Source organism: Macaca mulatta, chromosome 12 (genome assembly GCF_049350105.2).
Source record: "Macaca mulatta isolate MMU2019108-1 chromosome 12, T2T-MMU8v2.0, whole genome shotgun sequence".
In the NCBI taxonomy this organism is placed as follows: Eukaryota; Metazoa; Chordata; class Mammalia; order Primates; family Cercopithecidae; genus Macaca; species Macaca mulatta.
In genome coordinates, this window is record NC_133417.1 from 146,004,059 (window position 1) to 146,022,216 (window position 18,158).

The following is an 18,158-nucleotide window of genomic DNA, read 5'->3' on the forward strand; positions in this document are numbered from 1 at the left end:
GGGAAGAATAAGGGATGAGGAATGGATGAGGGAGAGATGAGGATATGAGGAAGGGATGAGGGAGGATGAGGGGATAAGGGAGGGATGAGGGGATGAGAGAGGAATGAGGGAGAGATGAGGGGATGAGGGAGGGATGAGGGGATGAGGGAGGGATGAGGGGATGAGGGAGGGATGAAGGGATGAGGGAGGAATGAGGGAGAGATGAGGGAATAAGGGGGAATGAGGGAGGGATGAGGGGATGAGGGAGGGATGAGGGAGGGATGACGGAGGGATGAGGGAGGGATGAGGGGATGGGGAAGAGTAAGGGATGAGGAATGGATGAGGGAGAGATGAGGTTATGAGAAAGGGATGAGATGAGGGCATGAGGAAGGGATAAGGGGATGAGGGAGGGATGAGGGGATGAGGGAGAGATGAGGGGATGAGGGGGAATGAGGGAGGGATGAGGGGACGAGGGGATGAGGAAGAGATGAGGAGATGAGGGGGAATGAGGGAGGGATGAGGGGATGAGGGAGGGATGAGAGGGTGAATGAGCTTCCTGGCCAGGCTCTGACCCGCCTGGACAGACTTTTCCTGATTTTGCCTTTAATCCCACAGGATGTGGGCTCACATGAGTGGCTGAGGCACACGTGAAAGATGAATGACTGTGTGGGTGAACGTTGCAGCCCCACCAACGGCACAGCAGGGAATGACAGAGGGGAGACTGAGCTTGCCACTGGACCTTCCCGACAAGGCTGGAGAAGCCTCAGGACATCAGAGCTGGACCGTTTCTCTGGAGAAACGAGCCCCATGCTGCTGGGCGGCCAGGGTGGCCACGGGTCCTGCTGCTCCCTGGCTCCTTGTCACCATCTCAGGGAGACACCCTGGCTTTGAAGGCCCCTGTTGACTCCTGCTTCAGGCAGGTCAACCCCTGTGGCCCTGGGGCAGGCAGCCTACACGACCCTGGGTAAGATGTAGGAATACAGGGTAGGAGGTTGGAGCCAATCTCTCTACAAACAAGGAGTACGTCACATACACCCCGTCTTCACCCCGCACTCCGTGTGCGCATGCGTATGAGAGACACCCACAGCTTCCCAGTGCGGCCCCCTGAGCACAATGGTAATGACTGGGATAAGAGACACGTTTGCTCAGGAACCACGGAGTTTCACAGTGACAGCCAGCTAGGCAGTGGTGACACCAACAGTGTGACTCACACACAGAAAGTGACAGGTGCCGGCCCTCACCAAGCGCTTCCCCAGCATCCTCTCTCTCTCCTCTCACCACGGCTCAGCACAGGGGCTATCACCATCCTCACTCTTGGGGATGGAAACAAGGCTCTACCAGAGCCCCTGCTTATCCACATCCACACAGTCAGGAAATGCCTCCACTGTAAGCCCCAGGGTCCCTGCCCACTGCAGATGTCTGGGATGAGACATCCTGCACCACACCCACCACCTGCTGGTCCATAGCACTGCCCATCACGGTCTGGCAGACCAGGCCTGGCAGAACAAGGCCCCAGGAAGGACGCTCAAGTCTGATTCTCAGGACTCCGACACCACCCTCTCCTCCCCTCTTCACGCCCTGAGCTTGAGGTCTACGCAGGCCAAGTCCCAAGCCTGCTGCCCATGGGGTGTGGGCCGGCAAGCTCATTCTGGAATGGGGGAACAGCCACAAGAGGGCCCAACCCCTCACTCGGGTACAGGTACATGGGCCCCCAAAGCCCAGGGGCTGGCGAGGGAGGGAAAGTTCCTCTCCTCCCACAGTGCCACCGTTTGCCTGCGTTACAGGAGCCTTCCTGGCGGTGCTAACGTTTATTTATACCTGGGGGTGTCTGGGACCAGCCTGAGCATCCCCTCAAATGTGCAGAGGGTGTGGGACCTAAACACTGCACAGCTCAAACTTGAACAAAATACAGACAATCCCTGCCATGAGATCACACTGACGGGCCGGAAACCTCCCCGTGCCCAGAAAACAGCTCCTAAATTAGAGCCCAAGCTGATGGGCTCCCCAAACCCAGATCTTTCTGAGCATAGGGAAACTCCCAGAGGCAGGCCAGCTGACTCCAGGACCAGCTAGCCAGACGCCGTCTCCTCCTCCTGCAAGCCCGCCGGACTCACTGCAGGGAGAGGGAGGCCCTGCTCAGGCCCTGCAGGGCTGTGCTCCCTCCTCAGTGCAGCCACCATCACAGGGTTGCTTGACAGGGTCTCTGCTGCACCCAGGTCCCCAGGGAGAGCTGGTGCAGCAGCCTTCAGAAAAGATCTGTTCATGGAAAGAGGTGTGTGTGCACATGCTCAAGGGACCATGCCAATGGGGACTCTGGCCCTGCCACTCCTGGGCAGAGTCTTCTCCTGGCCACGGTCCCTTAGTCACAGTTGTCAATCATCTGTCCTGACCCATAGCAACATGAACTGACAAGGATGTGGCCTCAGAAAGTGCTGGCCAAGCCCCACTGCCCTGGGCCTCTGTGCCAGGAGCAGCCTCACACCTCCCGACTGCAGGGCTTAAAGGCCCAACATGGGTCTGAAAGGCCTTCTGCTGCTCACTCAGTTCACTTCACAGACACCACCCCACAGGATAACTGCCGTGACGCTGGCCACAGTCATGCAGGGACACAGGAGCAGGCAGCCTTGATCTTCCATTTGGAACAGACTCGAGTTCTCACCAGTGTCTGGATTAGGGACTTGGAGGCCCTCCATCCCCAGGGTCTCGCCGACTCCCTGCCCCAGGAGGCATGGGCGGGGGCCTCACTGCAGCCGGGGAAAAGGGAATCTGTTGGACAACCTGAGTCTGGGACTCTCTGGTCTCTTAATGAATTCACCACCCGCCACTTCCACAAAAGGATGCTTGGTGGCCACAGCCAGAGGAGCGTGGCTGGAGCCGCTGTCCCTCCTCCTGGCCTGGCCAGGCGAGGGACTCACGAGAGGCTGTGGAATGTGCCGGAGTGTGAGGGTCTCCTGGGCTGGCTCCTGTCTGCCCTTCCCCATCCCCTGTGCTCACGGCTTTGCCTGCTAAGGCCCCTTGCAGGGAGAGGGGAGTGGGGCTGGTCCTCACAGGGTGGTGCAGCCAAGGGCAGCGGGCCAGCCAGCAGCGTGCGGGATGCCACGCCCATCCACAGGGCTAGGTGTGGTGCGGGGCGGGCAAGGCTGGGGCAGGAGGAGCAGGAGGCCAGCCAGTGTCTACTGGGGAGCAGGAAACTACAAAGCAGCCAGAATCAGGAGTTGGGGAAGAAGGGACTCAGCCAAGAGGACGGGGTGGGAAAGCAATAAATAAATCAAACCAAGATTCCAAGAGAATAAAAAGAAAGAAGACGGGAGGAACAGGAGGACAGGTGAGCACGTGTGTGAGGAGTCCAGAAAGCCGGAAGTTAACTTCCCAGGGGTGTGGGGGGCGGTCAGGGGAGGAGCAGGGAGGAAAGAAGAGGCTGAAATGAAACCAAGGGACACAGATGATACCTAGGTATGTCCGAATCAAGAAACTGCCTGCAAAACACAAACAATCACATGGTTAGTGAGGGCCGGGCAGCGCAGCGGGAGCAGGGCAGGGGACAGGCAGAGGGAAGCAGCCTGTGGCCACAGGCCCACTCTGAGCCGGGGAGGCTGCAAAGCACAGGGCCTGGGAGCAGGTGGGAGGCAAGGCCATGGCAAAGCGCATGGGCGGCCGAGGCCCCAGGCCAGAGCCAGAAGCCGGGGCTCCTGAGCCTCCGCACATCGCAGAGAGAGGCCTTGGAGCAGCCCGGCCCCGCACGGGGCTGAGGACGCCAGCACCGTCCATGGCACAGGAAGGCCCACTGGCCTGGTCAGCCAAGCCACAGGATGGTGCCTGCCTGGGGGTGCCAGCAGAGGACAGTCCCCGAGACTGCTCTAGGGCAGGGCTGGGGGAGGGAGCTGCCAGCATGGGCAGGAGCCAAGCGAGGGCCAAAGCCGTTTCGGGGAGGCCACGCCCACGCAACGCGCCTTCCTCCTTTCTCAGACCCAGGGCCACGACCCCAGCACAGGACTGCATCAACCCCAGAGGCACCGTGGGACCGGCCCCATGTCTCACAGCCCTCCGGGCGTGTGGCCAAAGCCCCTTCAGTGACAGGTTCTCGGGCCTCCAGGAACAGGGGCCTGAGGTCCAGCCATGAGCTGCTCCCTCCTATGTCACCCATGGCAGCTGATCTGAGGAAGACCTCAGAAACTCAGCCCTCTGTGCAGGGAGATAGCAGGTGGGGTTGGGGGGCTGGAGGCCCTGCCCACCCCACCCCAGGAGCTGCCTGGGCTGAGGGAGGGTCAGAGGTCAGGAAAATCAGGTAATGAGGTCATCTCCCAGGATCCAAAGCACATCTCACATAGCAGACCTGCCCTTCTGGGCCCCACCCCCGACTCCAGTTCCTGGTCCCCCACAGCCCAGGGACAGCAGCCCACACCCTGCAGGCAGTGCCCGTGCTGGGGGCTCCAGGCCTTCTCCACGCCTCACCAGGGAGCGTTCTCATGGTGGCAGGAGAAGCAAGGCACGAGGAAGCCCCCAAGCCCCGACCCATCCCACCTGGTCTGTCTCACCTGCCCCTGTCCCAGACGTGTTCCCCCCATCATGGCACCACCTCCACATAGAACACCCCCGAATTCTCCACCCTCCTGTGGACATGAGTGCAGGGCAAGTTCCCTCTGGAAGGCCACAGGCAGAGCTGGGACCAGAGCTGCATCCGCCCTGCCCAGGTCTCTGTCCAACCCCCACCCCCTACTATTCAGTGCTATGCCCACCCTGACTATCCAGCTGCCCCCTGCCCTGGCTGCCCCTGCAGTACCCTCCTTACTGCAGTGCTAAGCCCCAATAGCTCACTTTCTGGGTGTTTCTGATGAAACCAAGCTCTGTCTGGACCCAAGTCAGAAGAATAGGAGACGATGCCCCCCAGCACCCTCCTTTCCTTATGACCTTGACTCTCCTTGCAGGGAGGCCCTCAAAGATGTTTTCCTACAAACACAGCCATGGAGACACCCGCGGCTCCAGCTCTGAGGGTCCCCTCTGGGTTTGTGCATCATGAGTCAGGTCGAGCCCCCAGGGATCAGCCGGGACTGGACACTGGAGCTCCCGCCCCACTTTCCCCAAGCCCCTGGAAGGCAGCATCTGGGATGCAGTGGAGCCCGAGGGACATCCCCACCCACCAGGGCTGTGCCTGGTAGTGCTGAGCCACCTGCCCAGGCCAACCGCAGGGGCTGCCTCCTTCTCCCATCCCCTAACCCCAGCAGACCCCGATAGAGCTGCCACAGACATCCCAGAGCGCTGAACCCCCAGCCCAAATGAGGTCGGACTGGGACTGCCCAGATTGTGGGGTCTTGGCCATGCAAGGGAGTGTAGAAAGGAGCAGCCTGGTGGTGAGGGGCCTGTGCCAAGCAGTGCCTGTGGGTGCTCCACCCCAGCTGCTCGACCCCTAGCCCCAGGACGCCTGCCAGAGGCCACTGACTTGCCCACAGCAGCACGGTCCTTGGATATACAGCCACTTGTCCCCACACCACCCAACAACGAAACTCCCGAGGACAGCACTCAGCTCATCCTCCAGCCCCTGAGCTGGCCCCTCTGCTTCGTGATGAACAAACGGGCATGGGGATGATGCCTGAACCAGCGACGGGGTGCACAAACGAGGAGTCGGGGGCGCAGAGGCCACCAGCCCCTCACCGCGCAGCTCCTGCAGGTGCCAGGAGGGAGGGACAGGAGAGCGTTGAGCGGGTCACGCTGTGTGGCTGGACCCTGTGCCGGGTTGGCCAAGGGCCTCGCAGGCTGGGAACATGCCCTGGGCCCTGTCTCCAGGGAGTCTCCGACTCACCGGTCATCTTGGGCTGGGTGAATGTATCCGGAAGAGAGGATATTGAGAGACAAGATGTTGGGGTCGATCAGGGACTCGTCAGTCTCTGGAGTGTTTCGGATGCGGCCTGCAGAAAAGGCAACGGGGCACGGGTCACTTCCCAGGGGGCAGGTGGGACCCTGGGCCCTGCTGGCTGCCTCAGGTGAGGGTGCTGTCAGCAAGCCAGCTCCTCACGTGGTCACTAAAGCATTGGTCAGAGGCAGTGCCAGGGGGAACAGGGAGGCCCTGCAGGGTCCTCGGCGACCCAGGGGCCATGTGCAGTTACTGCTCCACGGTCTTTCTTGTCTGTCTCTCGGCCACAGTGAACACCCCCGTACACACACTGACAAATGCAGGTGCTTAGCCTGGAAACCATAGGCCTTCCCGACTGCTGGAAAAGGAAGGCTAAGCAAGACACAGAGGAGGAATGTTCCTGCTTCTTCTTACACCTAAAAATAATGATAATAACAAGGAAAGGGAGGGAGGGAGGGAAGGAGGGAGGCAGGGAAAGGAGAGCAGAGGAGGGGAGGGATGGGAGGGGAGAGGAGAGGACACTATCTGTGCCATATAACCTCTTCTTACAAGGGGCATTTCCAGGAGAGCCCGCTAAGATGTATGCACTGGGGTGTCTGTCTGTCTCTGTGAAAGACACCAGAGCTGTTATCAGGCAGGAAAACTGCCTAGTGGCTTCACCTAGTAATTTCTTGGCCAGACAGTGACAGTTCTGCTCATTCAAAGGAGTAAACAAACATGTGCACATTTTCTTTGTTGCATCAGGAAGGAACGACAGGCTTCCCTCTCCTCCACCACGCATGGACAAGACAAAACCCAGGACATGCTAGGATTTTGTGTTGACAGGTGCACACTGGGCCTGCCTCAGCCCATTGCTGGAACTCCGACCCATGACCTTGCAGCACCTTGGTCCTGGGAGGAGGCAGGTGGATCCCAGCAAAGTGCCCTTCCCTATGCCAGGGCCCTCTGGGTCCATGCGGGGCAGCACCCATGGCAGAGAAGCAGCTCAGCTGCAGGGACTGCTGCCTGGGCAGAGCCACTCCCAGCCCTCGGGGAGGGCAGTGCAGCCACTCCCAGCCCTCGGGGCCTGCACTTGAGCGGTGTTCAGCCTGCTCTGAGTCTGACCAAGTACCTGGCCCACAAAACTGACACCCATGAGCCCGCTGGTCTGGGCAGAGTGCCAGGGGTTGGGCTGGGGTCCTGAGCCTCTGTTGTCCGCACCTCGACTCCCTCCCCTGCCTCCAAGGGTGCACCCACTCACTGCTCATGGACACCTGGGGTCTCTCCTTGACTTTCATCCCTTTCACTGACCCTGTGCCCACAGTCTTGTCCAACTCACAGGGCTGGAAAGTCCCATGGCCCTCTTGGGAGGGATGCTGAGCTCGGAGAAGGCTGTGAACAGTGAGATCAGGTCCCAGGTGAGGAGCAGGAGAGAGGCTAGGTACTCCCCAGAAAGTGACTTGGCTGCTCTTTGCCCTGAGTCCAATCACAGGGCTGCTCAGTTATGAAGCCCAGAGAGGCTGAGCCCAAACCCCTTAGCCTGAAGGGGGGCACTGGGGTCCATACCATATCTCCCCATATCCCCTTAAATAGCATCCCTGATTCCCCCCACCCCACATAAACAGACACTCCTGTTGGCATTTTTAGAAAGGAGGTGGGGAAAAGAATGTGGGATCTGAGCAGGCAGGGTCTGAGGGGCAACGGGCTGAGGCCCAGGGGATGCGTCCTTTCAACCATGCAGATCCAGCTTCCCCGCTTCCTTCTCTCCTGTCTGCCTTGAGGGAAGTGAGACCAGGACTCAGAATATGGGGCAGTGGTGCCCCAGGGATCGTTCCTCACCTACCATGTGGCCGGGTCCATAAGCTGTGTATTTGCTAACATTCTGCCTGTAAATCAATTCACTCTTTTAGGCTTGCCCTAAACAACCTCTGAAAGGAGGGTTCGGGTGCTTGTTCCATGACTTTCTGATTCATGTGAAATTAGACACAAAACTTGTAAAACATAAGCATGTATCCTGGTGTGCCTGGAACTTCCTGTTTACAGTCCTGCACTGGGACACAGGGTGACGAGTCCAGCCCCAGGGAAGTCACCTTGAGCGGTCACTGAGCCCGGCCATGGCAATGTCGGGCAAGGCAGGGCTGGGCTGGCCTCATGCTAGTGACACACTGAATGGATGACTGTCTGCCTCCTTGAATGAAAACTGAGAAGACAAATTCTTTCCACCTTAGCAAAGGAAACATTTGGTGGACCCGAGTTCAAAACATGAGGTCATGGAAGAAAGAGTGTCCAAGATCTTTGGTGATGGTTATGGGCAGAATTGTGACCCCGAAAAATATACGTGGAAGTCCTGCCCTCCAGGACGTCCAAATGGGACCTTATTTGGAAGTAGGGCTTTGCAGAGGTGATCAAGCTGAGTAAAGATACGGTCAACCCTGGAGCAGGATGGGCCTCTAATCCGACCCGCCAGATGTCCTTAGGAGAAAGGGCTACAGCAAGACACAGGACAGCAGAAGCCTGTGAAAATGCAGTGATGCGTCTGCAGGCCAGGGTCACCCAAGATGCTGGCCACCACCAGGAGCTGGAAGAGGCAGGGAAGGATTTTCCCCAGCAGGTTTCAGAGAGAGTGTCTCTTGCCGGAACCTTGATTTTGGACTTCGGGCCTCCAGAAGTGTGAGATGATAAATGTCTGCTGTCTGAAGCTACCTGGTTTGTGGCATGTTGTCACGGCAGCCCCAGAAGTCCAATACACTGATTAAATAGAAATTTGCAGATCACCACCCAGGTCCAAGGCTCTCTTTTTCAGGCGAGGAGGTGACCCACAGAGAGGTTATGTGACTTGGCCAGGGTCACGCAGCAACAGACGCAGAGGTGTGATTAGAACCCGGGCATCCAGCTCAGGGTCTGTACTCTTCCCACCAGCTCGGCCCCACCCCCCAAGGCAGCCCCAACACTGTGCTCACCCACGACCAGCTCGCGCACTTCCTTCCAGCGGATATGGCTGCCTGTCTCGTGCAGCAGTGTCACTGTTATCCGTCGCTGGATGCCCTGCCGGTGCCAGGTGAGAGGATATGATCAGACGGCTCAGGGGGCCACTTGGGGTCAGGGAGGGGGACACAGGCAGGGTAGGGGCAGGGAGAGGTTCACACCTGGTGGAGGTTGGGGAGGGGACACAGGCAGGGTAGGGCTGGGAGGGGCTCACACCTGGTGGAGGAGGAAGGTCCCCATGCATGGCATGCCCCCACGGTGGTCCACCACGGCTGGGATGTAACTGGAAGAGAGAGACACATGTGAGGAGCGGCCGGCCCCTCCTCTCTGCCCTCCCTGCAGCACAAGACACAGTGAATGGGAGCAAAAACAGGGAAAAATCAGCAGCTCCCTCTGGTGAAGATCAGGCGGCCTGATCCATGGAGACCAGGGTCAGCTGAGCACAGAAACCCACCAGGCCTCCTTGGCTATTGCCTCCCAGCCCTGCCCACTGGACTGGCAGGGTGTCCAACAGGGAGACACAGTATGGCACGGCCTGGTCCCTCTGGGCTGGATCTTTGTAAGTTCCCAAGCGTCCTCTGCTTTCCCTGGTGCCCTGCAGATCCGCAACCCAAGACCAGAGGATCCAGAGGAAATCCTAGCAGATGGGCTCATCTGCTCCAACCTCTAAGGCTCCTGTCCCACTCTGAGCAAGGACCTGAGTCTCCACCAGGCCCCACCCTGAGCTGCCAGCTACAGCCCAGCTCCCAGCTGCCCCCAGGGCACCAGGCAGATCCCCACTGGCCTCAGCACTGGGGCCCGGGAACCTGCCTCCCCAGGGCCTCAGGGCTCCCCTCCCACCTCCTTCAGGTCTTTGCTCAAAATTCCCTTGATCACTTTGTAAGTGTCTTCTGCCGCCCCGTCCCCGACCCATGTCCTGGTTTGCTGTCCTAGTGCTCAGGACCATGGGGCCACCAATTCAGGTGCTTATCTGTCCAGCACCTCCCTGCCCCCCATGCCAGTTCCTCCAGGACAGCGGGGAGCTTTGTCTGCTTTTACTCCCCAGGACCAAGATGAGGCTGGGCCCACAAGAGGTCTGCAGTGAACACCTGCTGGAAGGATGACTGGATGCTGGCATCCCTCAGGCAGCTCAGGTCCTCGTCCCTCTCCGCCCCATCCCCCCCACACTCACACCCTGGGGGTCCCAGCACCAGCACTCACTCGCCATTGGCCTCCAGCTCACAGATCTCGAAGTAGACCAGCAGGTCGTACTTGCAGTGGCAGGGCCCCGGACAGGGCCGCGTCAGTGTGCTGAGCTTGGTGGCGGGTACTGTAGGGACAGGAAGGCGGCATGCATGGATGGGAGACCTGACCCATCACGTGCTAAGGGCACACTCAAGGAGGAGGTGCCAGGGCCAAGGGGGTTCAGAGGCAGTGAGGGCACCTCCCCCTCCTCAAGGGAAACAACCAGCCAACCCCAGCCATTCCCAAGATACACGGGGTCCTGGGCACTCTGGCCTCAGCACGTCACACGGACGCTCACGTTCTCTGTGCCCCGGCTAGGAAAGCTACGTGGCCATGCACACTGGGCACAGCTCATGAGGAGAACAGTGGTCAAGACCCCAAGAACCAACAGGGCAGCCACAGATACACTTGTTCAAAAGCCCCACAACCCTCACGGGGCCCCTCTGCCATGCTGCCAGGCCCATCGCCTACACCACACCTTGGCTACAGCCTACTGCACCAGTCCAAGCACATCTCACCAGCACCCAGGCCTGGCCCAAGAGGCCCTGTCCCTCAGCTCCCACTGGCCCTCCACTCGTGTCCAGCTCCTGACAAACAGCCTCTGTCCTCACATCCTTCACCCACCTCTGTCCACCACTCCCTTCTCTGAGACACATTACACAGGTCCTCCTCTAGCAAGTCCCATCTGAGCCTCCTCCACCTTCCCTACAAATATGGATCTACAGGTCTTTCTTGCAGGCTGTGGGGAAGACTGAATCTCAGGGAACCCATACTGCGGGCCACAAAACCTGTACAGACCAGGGACTGGCTCTGCAGCAGCTGGAGGGTGTCCTCCCACAGTGTCCTCAGCCTGCAAACCTTCATCTTACAGGGGTTCAAAGGACAGGGTCCTTGCAAGGCAGGCACAAGAGGCTGACACCTAGTCACCACGTGTGCAGACCCAGTGCCTCCACCCACCAGCTGCAGAGGCAGCTTCTCACACAGGCCCCTACCCTCTGGGGCGCTGGTGCCTGGGACCACACTCCCTCCTTCAGAAGGGTTCTGGGCTGTGAGGGACTCAGCCACACCTGCCGGGCCTCAGTCTGGCTGCCTTTAGCTCTCCCCCAACCATGTCCTCGGGTTTTGGTCTTGCAGGGAATAAACTCCACTCTTTTAACTAAAAGCCAATGAATCTCAAGTGCTATTCCACGACCCACCTGTTCCCACAGGCAGAGGCTCCAGGCTCCGGGCAAAAGCTCTGACAAATACTCCTCCCTGACTGACCCCACGCTCTCACTCCCACCTCCAGCCTTCGACCCCCATGAAGGAGCTTCCTAGACTGCCCTTCACCCCCAAATCTCTACCTTTCTGTGTTCTGCTGAGATGCCTGAAGTCCCGTCAAAGCCCCCAGCCCCCTTGCTGTCTTCCTTCCTCGGCTCCCCACACCTCTGCCACCAGCTCCAGGCTACTCTCTGGGCACAGGGCAGACCCTTGCTCCATGGGGACCCCATGAGGCCTGACAGGCTCAGGGTGGCCCCAGAGTGCCTGGGAGGGCACAGCCCCGTCACAGAGGACAGCATCCACTGCGGGGGCCCAGCCCACTACAGCACCCACAGTGAGGGGAGCCCATTGCCCTGAGATGGCTCCAGAGACCCTTCCTACCTGGCTTGGACAGTGGCATGACCCGAGGGAAGTGGCGGCGCGAGGGCCTCAGGGGGCTGTGGAGAAAGAAACACCAGTGTGAGGTGTTTGTGGGACCCTGGGTGGGAGGGGTCAGAAGGAGACAGAGGGCTACTGGCCCCAGGTGCCCATCCCTGCCCCCTCCCGCCCTCTCTTCTCCAAGACTGTCCACCAGCTTGGGTGGGAGGAAGAGGAGGGACCTTTGGGACCCCAGATTCCACCCCAGAGGCCACAGGAAACCAGGGCAAGGTTCAAGCTCTGGCTTCCAGTCCAGAGTCCCTCAGGCACTCCCAAGGACAGACAAGCAGCCCCAAAACAAACCCTTCATTGCCCTTCTCTTTCCCTGACACCCTGGAGGGCCCCTGAGCTCCCAGTCCTGCCTGACAGCTGAGGGGAGTTGGAGGTGGGAAGACAAGGGCCCACCCAAGGCCTCTGCTGTTCTCTCTGCACTCGAGGTGCCCAGGAGGCGCCGGCTTGGCCCAGGGTAGACACTCCTATCCACCTTCAAGGGTTTGGGTGAGATGGCCTGAGTGGAAGTCCTGACTTCACGTCCCAGCCCCACGAGTCTCTCTGAGCCCCCATTTTCCAGGTCTCAGGAGGCTGCATGGACTGAGGGAGCTAGGCCGGGCTTCCTCAGGGTGTGGCACAGCTGGGCCCCTTTCCTGGGGTCCTTGGTCAGCAGCAGAAGTGGTCTCCCCGGGGCCACCCCAGCATCCTACAGCTGGCAGCCCCTGCACACTGCCCAGGCCAGCAGGAGGTCAAGCAATGCTCACAAGGAACGCTCTGCAGTCCTGAAGGAGAGAAGCTGTGGGAAGGCCCAGAGCTCTTAATCGCTCTCTGAGTCCTGCCAGCCCTGGGCAAAAGGCCTCCTGGATTGGCAGGGGAGGTGGGTTTCAGGGGGTGCATAGGCTCTGCAGCTTCAAGACAGCTGGATGAAAAGATCTGGGCAGGGGCTTTGAGGACTGCAACCCCGAACCCCCGATCCAGGGCACTGACCTGAGCACGTCCTTGCAGAGGGGCGGGAACGGGTGCTGCTGGTAGTGGCCGAAAACCTCGAACACAATGGGCTGGCTCTTGATGTACTCAATGAAGGACTTGGTCACCTCCACTGCGATCTGGTGGGCAGGCAGGTGGGAGGACAGGAGGGCACGGCCAGGCCACATTCAAGGGGGAAGGAGAGTCACATCAGTGAGCTAAGTGCTTCAGGCCCAGATCTGGGACCCCTAGCTGGGCCCACCTCTACCCAGGGGCAGCAGCCTCCTCTAGGCCCTTCAGCCCAGCCCCTCCTCCCACCACATGCCCCAGACGGACTCTGGAGTGTGTCTCTCGGCCTCTCTCCCCAGGATGAACGGGGGCCACGTGGTCAGCTGCCCTTTCAGAACACAGAGCTGGGAAAGGTGACAGAGGGCAGTGCTGGTCTCTGCAGAGCGCCCCTTCTTAGGCCCTGCCCCACTCAGCAAGAGTTACGGGTTGGACCGTGTCCCCCTCACCAAATTCATATGTTGAAGTCCTAACCCCAGGACTTCAGAATGAGAGTGTGTCCTGAGATAGGGCCTTTACAGAGATAATGGAGCTAAAGAGAGGTCATCACAGTGGGTCCCAATCCAGCATGGCTGCTGTCCCTATGAAAAGGGAAAGTTTGGACCCAGACCCACGCAGAGGGGGAGGGCCACGCGGACAGATACAAGGAAGAGGCAGCTGTTCTATAAGCCAAGGATAGAGGCCTAAGAAGGAGGCGACCCTGCCCACACCCTCATCCTGAGCTTCCAGCCTCCAGAGCCGTGGGAGGCCACATTTCTGTTGTTTGAGATGCCCCCGTCTATGGTGCTTTGTGACAGAAGTCCCAGGCAACTAACCCACCGAGTCTCCAGGTTATCAGCCCTCCCAAATCTACACCCGCGGCCTGGCACTCAAAGCCTGGCTCCCTGGTAGCTTTCCTTATCACTGTTAGGCACCTCTTTCCCTTGCTGCCCCAGAAGCCCAGTTCTCCCGCCTCCAGGAGGAGCTGCTCTGCCCTAAAGGCCCCTCCTCTCCATGACCCTAGCAGCCCAGCTGCCATCACCCTCCTGCCTGGAGTTTTCCAGACCTCTCAGGACATTGCCGGCACCCTGCAGCCCCTGTGACCCTGCCTCCTTCCCATTCCCAACACTCAAGCCAGGGCTGCCCTCACTGAGCACCCGCAGCCCTCAGTACAAACCCCAGGCCCCACTGCACCTGCATCCGGCTCCCCATCGGCTCTATGCTCACCATGGGCAGCTCTCAGGGGCTCTGAGCAGCCCCCATCTCCCAGTTGTAAACCCATCAAGGGTCTCCCACTGCCCAGAAATCACTCCTACACCCTGCCGGGCACTGGAGTTCCTGGTGCTCAGGGCAGCCCTGGCCCACAACTGGTGTTCAGAAGAGGGAGAATGAGCCATGCTCAGAGAGGCCCTGGGAGGGTTGGTCGGTGGCAGGGATGGGGAGAAGCACCCAGGGACGTACGTTCTGGACATGGTAGAAGCCGAGTGGGGGGCCTCTGCCTGTGTTCTTCAGGGGCTCCGTGGAGAAGGCCTCATCGTGGCGGTGGATGAAGCTGCAAAGCAGAAGAGGTGCTTTGGTATGGGGTGTGGGACTTGGGACAAGACCTTACCAGGTGGAATCACTTCACATGAGGGCGCTGGGGCATTCAGGGTGCCGGGGCTGGGCCGACATGGCACCAACATGGCCTGCACCCTGCTCGGTGCCCAGGCAGGGGCGGGGACACAAAGGCAGCAGGGGCTCAGGGGCATTCAGGGTGCCGGGGCTGGGCCGACATGGCACCAACATGGCCTGCACCCTGCTCGGTGCCCAGGCAGGGGCGGGGACACAGGCAGCAGGGGCTCAGGGGCATTCAGGGCGCCGGGGCTGGGCCGACATGGCACCAACATGGCCTGCACCCTGCTCGGTGCCCAGGCAGGGGCGGGGACACAAAGGCAGCAGGGGCTCAGGGGCATTCAGGGTGCCGGGGCTGGGCCGACATGGCACCAACATGGCCTGCACCCTGCTCGGTGCCCAGGCAGGGGCGGGGACACAGGCAGCAGGGGCTCAGGGGCATTCAGGGCGCCGGGGCTGGGCCGACATGGCACCAACATGGCCTGCACCCTGCTCGGTGCCCAGGCAGGGCGGGGACACAAAGGCAGCAGGGGCTCACTTGAACTGGCAGAATATGTCAGCGTATTCGGCAGAGATGCTGGACGCCTGCAGGACTGTCACACGGAAGGTGAAGGTACTGCCCAGGCGGAGGTGGTCCAGGGCAGTGTCCAGTGGCCCGTCCAGGGCGGCTTTCTCAGAGCTGTCTAGGAGGAGGCCTTCTGGGGGCACCGCTGCTGGGAGTCAAGGAGAGTCATGGACCTCCAGACCATATTGTCTTCCAGCCACAGGCCTGGGCCGGGCTCAGGAACCAGGTCTCAGCATGCCCCACGCCCTGGGCAGCTGGGCTGGGGAACCCACCTGAACAGGTGTTGTTGTTGACTTCGTCGGCTGAGGGCCCCACGTCTGCGCCCTGGCCCTGGCCCTCCACGATGCGAAGCTCTTCCTGGGAGGTTCCCGAGCGGGACATCCCCACCACGGGGCAAGACTCAGACTGGAACTGATCAGAGGGGGACCAGGGTCAAAGAGAGCCAGAAGCTGGCTGGGGAGGGGCACCGCAGACCCTGTCACAGGCCCACCGGAGGGCTGTGCCACCCAGAGCCTGGGCTGGGGCCTCCATGAACCCATGCACCAGACCTGCCCCTGCCTTGTGGGGGTCACCCACCTCCCCAGGCCTCAGTTTCCCCTGCTGTGGATGTGTGTCTTTGGATTCTATAGCCTACGACTATGTGAAGTCTGAGCTGTCCTGGAAACAACTTACCACCCGCCTCTCTGGTCTTCAGTTCAGCCGGACCCCCGCCTGCCAGGGCCCCTTGCCCAGCAGGTTAGCTCTCTCCCCTCCCCTTCTTGGGCACCCCCAACACCGACAGCCCCTCTAAGAGAAAAGGGGTTGGGCAGACAGACCACCTCGCTCAGGGAGTAGGTCACCCAGGTTCCGGGTGACGGCATGGCCAGGTGGGCACGGGTGAGAAGCGAGTCTAAGAATCTGGGGGCAGGAGCCACCTGAGCATGGCCTGGGGTGCACTTTGGGGACCTTCCTCCACCTCTCTCTCTCTCTCAAGAGCGGAAGAGGAGACCGAGTGGTCCAGGTGCCACTGGACACAGCGCTGGCCCTTCACATGAGGACCGCAGGTAGGCAGCCTCAGGGGGCCCCTCATTCTCACTGGGTGGCAGGCAGGGAGCAGGCGAAGGGGGCAGTGGGATGCGCTGTCCTTTGGGGACCCAGAGGAGAACTGCTCCAGAGAAGGGAGACAGGGTGGGGATGGCTGCACCTCAGTGTCTGTTCTGGAGGCTAGTGTTGTCTACCCGCTCTGCACCCGGCTTGGACCCTGGAGCGGTCTTGGTGGGAGATGGGCGGATCCAGGGGTCAGGGCGAACCCGGAAAAGGGGCGTGGTGTGCTTAGAGACAGGGCAGGCTCCGTGCTCTGGACCAGAGGGAAGAACCCCAAGAGGACTTAAGGCCCGTGGGATGAGACAGGGGCGTTAGAGGAGCAGAGTGCACAGGACTCCAGTGAGCGCCAGGCACCTCCAGGTCTGGGACTTGGGAGGGAGCTTGGTACCTTTTCAAAATGCTGGTCGTCAAAGGAGATTTTAGCAGTTCCCGACTGGCGGACGCCAGAGCCATAATCGGGGGCCTCTTCATCGGCTGCAGGAGAAATGGAGCAAATGGTTGGAGCCCAGCTTGTCCCCTGAGGTGGGTGTGGGCAGAGCAAGGCTGGGCCACCCCGCAGTCAAAGTGAGGGCACAGGAGCAAGAGCGGGCAGCAGGCCCCTGACCGAAGCTGCCACCCGTGGCTCAGTGACAACCAGGGCATGTCCCGGCACACTGACCACCCGCCTGTACTGCCCAGGAGTCCCAAAGCAGCCATGGCCTCATCACAGACCACTTTGATAGGGGTCACAAAGTCTCTATTTTCAAAACCAAATCTTGCCCGAATTCCCAGGCGCTCAAGCAGAACCCGGGTGGCCCCTCCCCATCCCCATGCGCAGAGACCACCCCGCCAGCCCCGCTGGTTCCACCTCCAGAATCACGACGTGCCTCTGCCACCATGTGGGTGAAGCTACCACCTATCACCTGTCTAGACATTCGAGGGCCACCAACCGCCCCTTCACGCAACTCCCCAGGCCTGCCGGTGCATCCGCCCACACTCCCCAGCCTTCAGAGCTCTCAGTGGACCCGCTGCCCGAAGCCCTGGGCTCTATCCTGCCATGGTCTGCGACAGCCAGCGCCTGCTCATGGAGGAGTCGGTGCTGAGGGAATAGCAAACCGACCTTGCCCAGGTCACAGGTAGGGCTGGTGAGACTTCTGAGACCACCAATGCAAGGGCTGGGGCCTTTTCTAAGTTCCCTTCTCCACCACCACAGTCATCAGACAGGGAAACAATTAGGTGTCACCCAACATAAAATGATCCAGTTGTAGGATGGCCGGCAGGAGGCCTGGTGACCCAGCCCAGGATAGGAGCACTTCCCAGGCACTGTCCCAGACTGGTTTCCCAGTATATGACCTGGGAGAGCAGGGGCTGTGGACCTGGGCACGCAGACCTGGGCTCAGAGCTGCCGTGCACCTTCCTAACTGGTGATCCTCATCTGAGAGGAGGGGGTACCTCTCAATCCCATAGGGTGCAGGACAGAGGTAGAGCTTTGCACTGAGATTGAACCCGGGGCCTGGGAAATGGGCAACCTCCACGTGGACCCCAGAGGCCCCCTCTGACCAGGGCAGACCAGGACGGCAGTTGCCCTCACAAGGACATGGACCGGCCCCACAGCCTCTGGTGCAGCCCCACTCTCAGGGGGTGGCTGTCAGGGTGGGGGCCAGTGGGAGGAAGTGGTCAGCATGGCTCTGCTCAGCCATCCTGACCACTTGGTGGGAGCTGCTGGCACAAGGCAGGATCGGGAGGACCTGGTGAGGTGGGGGTGGCCCCTCCTGGAGGGGAGAGGGAGGTAATAGGTGTTCCCAGCTTTCCTGAGCGTTGCAGCTCCGGTAAACACCGCACCTTGCAGCAGCAGGGCTGGGGCCCTTCCCTGGTGCTCACCCTTACTCCCCAGCTGGGCCCCCAGCTTCTCAGCATGGTGGTATCACAGTGACTGGATGGCAAGCAAAGACATGGCCAGTGGGAGGTGCTGTAAACAACATTTAAAAATCATGGGCTAGGCTGGACACGGTGGCTGGCCGGGCGTGGTGGCTCATGCCTGAAATTCCAGCCCTTTGGGAGGCCAAGATGGGCAGATCACTTGAGGTCAGGAGTTCGAGAGCAGCCTGGCCAACAGGGTGAAATCCCATCTCTACTAAAAACACAAAAATTAGCTGGGCGTGGTGGTATGCTCCTGTAGTCCTAGCTACTCTACTCAACAGGCTGAGGCAGGAGAATCGCTTGAAC

General features: G+C 60.3%; 1 protein-coding gene across 15 annotated transcripts in view; it reads right to left on the reverse strand.

Moving 5' to 3' along the window:
• The window catches only part of KIF1A (kinesin family member 1A), a 115,522-nt gene that overhangs the window by 20,025 nt on the left and 77,339 nt on the right, over nucleotides 1–18,158 (reverse strand). For 4 of the 15 annotated variants that reach the window (XM_077958097.1, XM_077958090.1, XM_077958093.1 and 1 more), the window contains 11 exons: nucleotides 16,342–16,427; nucleotides 15,143–15,281; nucleotides 14,844–15,018; nucleotides 14,156–14,246; nucleotides 12,671–12,789; nucleotides 11,657–11,712; nucleotides 9,992–10,100; nucleotides 9,008–9,074; nucleotides 8,767–8,851; nucleotides 5,777–5,882; nucleotides 3,429–3,455 (listed from right to left, as the gene is read on the reverse strand). In XM_077958097.1, the coding sequence (XP_077814223.1) occupies nucleotides 3,429–3,455; nucleotides 5,777–5,882; nucleotides 8,767–8,851; nucleotides 9,008–9,074; nucleotides 9,992–10,100; nucleotides 11,657–11,712; nucleotides 12,671–12,789; nucleotides 14,156–14,246; nucleotides 14,844–15,018; nucleotides 15,143–15,281; nucleotides 16,342–16,427 (1,060 nt within the window). The remainder of the gene's footprint in view (nucleotides 1–3,428; nucleotides 3,456–5,776; nucleotides 5,883–8,766; nucleotides 8,852–9,007; nucleotides 9,075–9,991; nucleotides 10,101–11,656; nucleotides 11,713–12,670; nucleotides 12,790–14,155; nucleotides 14,247–14,843; nucleotides 15,019–15,142; nucleotides 15,282–16,341; nucleotides 16,428–18,158) is intronic. The other 11 variants (XM_028831340.2, XM_028831339.2, XM_077958092.1 and 8 more) reach the window with 3 other exon arrangements.